This window comes from Octodon degus, unplaced genomic scaffold (genome assembly GCF_000260255.1).
Source record: "Octodon degus isolate 3935 unplaced genomic scaffold, OctDeg1.0 scaffold00055, whole genome shotgun sequence".
Lineage (NCBI taxonomy): Eukaryota > Metazoa > Chordata > Mammalia > Rodentia > Octodontidae > Octodon > Octodon degus.
In genome coordinates this window covers 4,670,501-4,677,150 of record NW_004524631.1, presented here as the reverse complement: position 1 = coordinate 4,677,150, position 6,650 = coordinate 4,670,501, and the positions used below count along the sequence as shown (strand labels likewise).

The following is a 6,650-nucleotide window of genomic DNA, read 5'->3' as shown; positions in this document are numbered from 1 at the left end:
AGTACAAATAAAAAAGTCCAACTACGATACTAGCAGTGTTTTTAAGGTTTGGCAGTACAGTAGAGAAGGTTAAAAGCAATACTGCTTTGTTTATCTACTCATCCCCTCTGTTTTTGTTTAAAATATTTCCATTAGAGCTTCCCCTACATTTTATATTGATGTGAATGATAGAGACTGTAAGTTGTAGACAGAATTAATGACCTGCCCTAATTACCACAAGGAATAATGCTTCATCATTACAAATAAGTAAAGTGGAGCCTTCACACACTGGATGCTTGCAACGAACTTGTGAATGCTTGCACCTCCAGACAAGGTCTTAAAGGCTTGCAGCAAAGAAGGCGCCACTGAGGACACAATGCTGAGATAAGAAACATGGACCGCCCAATACCACTCACCTTGGCAGAGCCAACCTGCAGAATCCTTAGCTGAATGAATGAACCTGGTGCCATCCCAGGCTTGCAAGGGCCTACTGCTGAGCCCTGTCATCTAATCAAGACTCCTGTCCCCCACTGTAGCCCTCCATCCACATGGCTACTGAGCCCAGCCTGGTAAATGTTTCATCAACACTAAGAGCCCAAGATGTTAAAAGAAGCAAACTACAGACCCTGACAGAAGCATCTGTTTCCTCTACACTTGAATTGTCCAAGGTATGAAATCTCAAGAACATTTTTTTTAAATGTCAAGAGGCCCAAGCACTCTCTTAACAGTGCACTTGACAGCAGTAGGGCCACAGCTGTGGCCACAGCAGCCCCTCCCTGCCAACTCTCTGGGTTTCTCCTAGGGCTGGGCCTGCCTCTCTCCTTGTGGAATGAGTGACAACGTTCAGTACCTTTGTGAAGTTCCATCGCTGGATGAAGTGGCGTGCCACATCTCGAGCTGCCTTCCCATGGACTGCAGAGGCAATGTCATGCCAGGGCATCCGGGGGGTAGAGTACCTGTCAATGAAATCTGCCCAGGGGCAGCAGGCAAGCATCTATCACTCTCTTCTGTGCTGGGGACAGAGGTCCTCTGACCCCAACTATAATAGGTAAAAGGAAACCTGTAAATAAAGTCTATGTGTACCTATTTCTGGGGAAAACATCTTTATAATCAGAAACATAGATCTCATGTTGAGGAATGCAGCACCCATGTACCTCCTGTAGTCTTTTTCCTTTATACTCTACTCATCCCTAGGCAAGGCAAGAGATGAGCTGGGACAAATTATCTAAAGCTGTGTGATTTATGTATTTTTCTTTTTTATCCCACCTAGTAATGGCAGGTTACATATGCAGTGCCCTCTCTACTTCCTCTTAGACAAATAAACACAGTAATAATCTGAAAATGTTCCATTCTAATGCTGGAATATAAAAAAAAGCATAAAAGAAGATGATCAAAGGAAAGCTGCCATAACAGATTATTATCTAAAATAGGCCTGTAAGAAATCTCCAGCTTTCCAATGGGATGGCTCCATTATGTGTTCTCTTTTTGTGACTATAAGGAAAAGTCCTTGTGTATATAAAACATGCTTCTAAAATTTTACCAAATACTCAGAGCTAAATAAAGATGAAACAAAGCAAAACATAAGGCATTTAGATCATGCACATGCATACTCATTGAATGGCTCAAAGAAAAAAGATGAACTATAGCCTACTGCCACTCCCGTGATACTTGCCAGCAAAAGGTTTATCCAGTTGAACCCAGTCTTTGAAGACAAAGTTGCAGTAGTCCTTCCCATGCCAGAATCTGGTCTCCCCATGTAGCTCTCCCACGCCAGTCTGTAAGCTGCGGATGGAGCCAGTATCTGCGAATGCAGCAAGGACTCACTCAGAGACCGTGGGCCAGAAGTGCCTCAGCGACAGAGGCTCGCCTTGCACTTAAAGAGCACCTAAACATGTCCTAACTTTTCTTACAGCCTAACTAGGGTAGCGTGTGTCCATTTGATTAGAGAATCAAAGCTGATAAGGTTTTAGGACTCCCACAGGTTTATTTTTTAGGGGCCAGTTGGGCCATCCCCTGGTCCATCATTTGCCAATAAAATGTAACTTTCTCAGGGAATTGAACATCATGTTCTCACCACATGCCTACAACAGGGGTAAATGAATAAAGATCTCTGGAGGGTGGAACCCAAGAACAAGGCAAGGTGAGGTTGGAGAAACACAAAACACTAGGTAAGAAAGAATTCAGGCGTCCTCTCTTTCCTCACAAATGGGGCGCATAGCCAATATGGAATTCTTGTCTGCTCAGATCAAAACAACCTCCTGTGCACACTCTCCTGGTTCTGGCATGGAATGAACTAGCTAGATGACATGCAGACTTATGTTAGGGTCAGAGATTCCTACAGTGTAAGAGGAAGAATTCGGCCCATAGGACGACTAAGAGATTTTGGTCTCCTCATGTTCTATATTTCTAAAATCACAAAGGACACTCATGAAAAAATACAACAGATAGCAGCTCATGATTGAAGCTCGGAAGCAGCGATCTACGGTAGCAAGGCACAGAGAGCTTTAGGAGACCACCTTACATGAGGGCCCATACTTCGAGTTAAGTAGTTCATAACTTCAGGGGATCTGTTTACCGTCAAGACATCAAAGCAGGATGACTGGCAGAGACACAAATCACAAATGCAGCACTTGGCACACAAGAGGCACTTGGCAAATAGACATGGAATGCAAAAATACTGCTGAATGGATAAATGGTCCTGCTTAAAGTACCCAGGGAGAGATCCACACCACCACCCTCTCCTGCAGCTGTCTTATCGAATGCAAGCTTGTTGCTTACAAGCCTTCTGGGATCACTGATCACCTACAGGAGGTACAGGTCTTAAGGCCTTAGAGGACATAGAGAGCTCCTCCTAGTTTAGTGCCAATCTTTCTGGTCCTTGTCTTCCTCCCGCTGAGCCCCAGGCCCCAGAGTACCACTGGGCTATTCTGCTTTGCCTAGGGGCACTGTGTGTATTATTCCTATTGCTTGGAATGCTCTTTCCTCCCTTTAGTCTGATTTCCTGGACATCCTTCAAGAGCCACAATATCTATCACCTCCTTCAGATGACCTTCTCTGTGGGGAGAGGTGGTCACTAGCCTCTGTGCCATCCTACCAGGAACTGCATCCCTAATGCCCCTTACTCTGGCATGCAATAATATGAGGATCCCTCTTCTGCCCTGCAAGAGTATCTGCTCCTCTGGTGAGGGGACAGTATCCTGGTGTAGCTACTGACATCCAGAAGGCAATTAATAAATATTTGCACAACAAAATTGTTTATATGAATGCTGCACACAGCTATTATATCTAGAACTGAATCATTAACCTGCTGAAGGTTATGGGAATTTTCTATTAGAAAAGACTTAAGTTGCCAAGACTAGCATAACTAGTGTTAAAAAATAGATTTTAGGCTCAGGATGTAGCTCAGTGGCATAAGGTCTACCTGGAAAGTACAAGGTCATGAGTTCGATTTCCAGTACATCCTGAGAATAGACTTTATTGACCTCTTTCAGTGATTTATTTTGCAGCTGAAGAAAACTGAGACAAAAGAACTGGAAGATCTCTTTCTCATCGCCAGGCTCTTTATAGTATGCAAATTACATCATTAAAGGAAAAATCTTAGAGATAAGAAACTGAGATTTTAAAAATGGGCCAAATTCCACAATTTTTAAAAATATATAATTTGCTTTTATCAATTGAGAAAGTAAGGTTTTATATAAACACACACACTTGTTTAAAACTTCATTTTTTTTTTTTATCTAATAACTGCTTATCCTAAGGGGGGAAAGAAATAAAGTAAATTCTAGATCTCATAAAACCGTCTTGCTTCCCAACAAATTCAACTGCTCATAATTCAGATTTGTTTTGTTTCCAGCCAAGACATAAAATATTCCAAATAAATGCTGTTCTGCCTCACAGCCAATGGGCTATGAAGGGTGTAGGGTCAAATCCTCAGCAGTCGCTGCACCAGCCGCACAGGGCTGCGCGGGCACCTGCTGCACGGACCCGAAGTCGCTCACCGGACCGTATCGAGCTCCCGAACCACTGCATAACTGCAGCGATCCTGCCTGGAGTTTGTCATCCTTCTCTGTCAGCAGCCAAGACTCTGCTGCTGGAGTTTATGACAGCAGTGTCTTTCTGCTCTTGCCCTGTGTCTCTGGGCCTTGCCAGCCCCGCTCCTCCTCACCTCTGCTTGCAGAGCTTCACTCCTCTACCATTTCTCTGGGCTACCCTCCTCCTTCCTGCCTGCCTCCTGCTCCCAAACACTGTTTCCTTTGAGTTGGTCCTGCCTTTTTCTAAGGATTCCTAACCATATACCTCCAGGTCTGGCTTCTCTTTCGAGCACCAGACCTATAATCACTTCCAGCGACATGATTTTCCTGATGTTCCACCAAAACTTTAAAATCACTCTGAACACTGAAACATAGCATCCCTACTGTGTGAAGTCCTCCCTTGAAATTTCTTTCTGTTCACAGTCAGGCTCTCACTCTCAGTTACCTTTGCTCTTCTCTTCCCAACAAACTTCTCCACTCCTTTCCCACCACCACTTCCCAAACCATACTGGAATTCTGTTGATGTTCCTTTGGAAAAAGTTTTTTCTCCTACTCACTTCAATCCTGAGCCCACTGGCACAACATAGATGGACCCCCTTTGTCTCTATGAGGTTCAAAACACCTCACTTGAATCTCCCATCCCATGCTTTCTCCTTGGGGCAATGTCTCAGCCCAATTTGCAAGGCTCTCCATGAATTAGTATTGGTATACCCTACCAGCCCAATCTACACAAATTAATCCTTCACCACAATTTCAAACTCCCAAAATTCTAAAAACTCATTTTTTTCCTAACCCATTTGTTAGCATAATCTGGCTTAAACTAATAAGAAATTATTTTTGTTGACTGTATTTGATATTGCACAAGTACAGTTTGTTCACAGTCTAGGTATTTCCTGGACCCTGCTGGAGGCATAATATAAAACAGGGTATAGGCATTATACTTCTAAAGCCTAGAGCCTTCTGATTTCTGAAGTACATCTGATTCTATATAAAATATTACAGACCTCTACGTATTTACCAGTTTCTATGTACTCAGCTCCAATATAGGTTCTAAATGAGTTATACATTTTAAAAAAATCTTTTTCTTTTTTAAGTTTGGGATTTTGGAATTGTGGATAAGGATTTACATCTATGGAAGACATTTCACAAACATCTCCTATAGGAGGACTACTGACCCTTGAAGAACTACCAAGGTACCAATTTTTAAACTATAAAAATTACCAATACTTAAATCTATATTTCTATTAGATAATAAACTCTTCTGTAGCACCAAGTAACTGTAAGACAGTCCTTATACTACATCCTGGAGAACAGAGTTTAAAAACAGCTTACATCACTACTTGTTATCCCGCATTACGTATTCAAATTTGAAAAAAAAAATCACAGCTAAGTTTTAAAATTAATTTTCTCTCTCATCTATTTCATATTGCTTACCACAAAATGATCAGCAGTTTTTAAATGTAAGAGTAAAATTCAACCTTCTTTGAAGTGCACAGGAAATGAAGTAAATCTTTGACATTTATTTTTCTATCCCCAGTTAAGGTTTCTGTGATTTGCACAATTTCAACAAAGGGACACACCATTCACTACGTTCTTCCTCATTTCCCTATTTTGAAATCTAGGTTGCTTACTTCCTCTGTTTCTCTAAATAAAAATGCTTCACTAGACACACATCCAGTTCATTGGTGAAGGGCTTGTGATCAGATGCCAAGCTATCTTCCATCAAGAACAGAAACTGAACATGTCTGTATCCTCAGGCCACTGTAGTGATCACTACCTAAGCCTGCGGTTGGCCTGAGCTACTTCATGCATTCAGTACCTGAGTCACATCTTTTTCATTTGCTCCTAATCCCAGTGTCAGCAACACTAACACCTGTCATAGTTCAGAACCTCTCACGGTTCAGCAGCCTCAGTCATCCATCTCATTTTCAACCTCACTTCCAAACCACGAAAGCCACATGTCAAGATTGCAAGGCCCTCTCTGGACACATTCCTGATTCTTTAGCTCTAATGTTTGCAGCTGTGTACCTCCTAACTTGGCCCTTTGAATGGTGGAAGGGCCTTCTAGTTCTCAGGATTTTGAAGCTTTGTCAAGTATAGGAATTTCTGGGAGTTGTTCCCAAACTGATCAAGCACTAGCTATACTCAAGTATAGAAATAAAACATCTTCCTGTGTATGCTTTCCAAATAAAAATGTTTATCAAACTTGTTATGACTTAAAAAATACCTAATTTTTTAATACCTATTTTAGGGCCAGGGATATAGTTCAGCAACATAACTGTCTGCCTGGCAAATGCAAGGTGCTAAGTTTCATTCCTTGTACCAAGAAACCTCAAAAAGTTAAAAATGATATTAGAGCTTTGGTTTATTACACATAATGAATCAATGCACTTTTAAAAAATGCTAGGGACCTTGGATAGGGAGATAGCTCAGCAGTCTAAGTGCCTGCCTCACAAGTGCAAGGACGGAGGTTTGGTCCCCAGTACCACATGCTGTGCCAGCCCCAGATGCCAAACAAGCCACTGAGACTGGATGTGGCGGCATGTGCCTGTAATTTCAGTGCTGGGAAGGCTGAGATAGAAGGATCACTATGAGTTTGAGCTGTGCAGTGAGATCTTGCACCAAATAAATTATATATAT

General features: G+C 42.1%; 1 protein-coding gene across 1 annotated transcript in view; it reads right to left on the bottom strand.

The window, feature by feature from the left end:
• Positions 1–6,650, bottom strand: part of Pld1 (phospholipase D1) — a 172,791-nt gene that overhangs the window by 72,113 nt on the left and 94,028 nt on the right. The window contains exons 17-18 of the mRNA XM_004633552.2: positions 1,652–1,780; positions 830–948 (exon numbers count right to left, since the gene is read on the bottom strand). Of these exons, the coding sequence (XP_004633609.2) occupies positions 830–948; positions 1,652–1,780 (248 nt within the window). The remainder of the gene's footprint in view (positions 1–829; positions 949–1,651; positions 1,781–6,650) is intronic.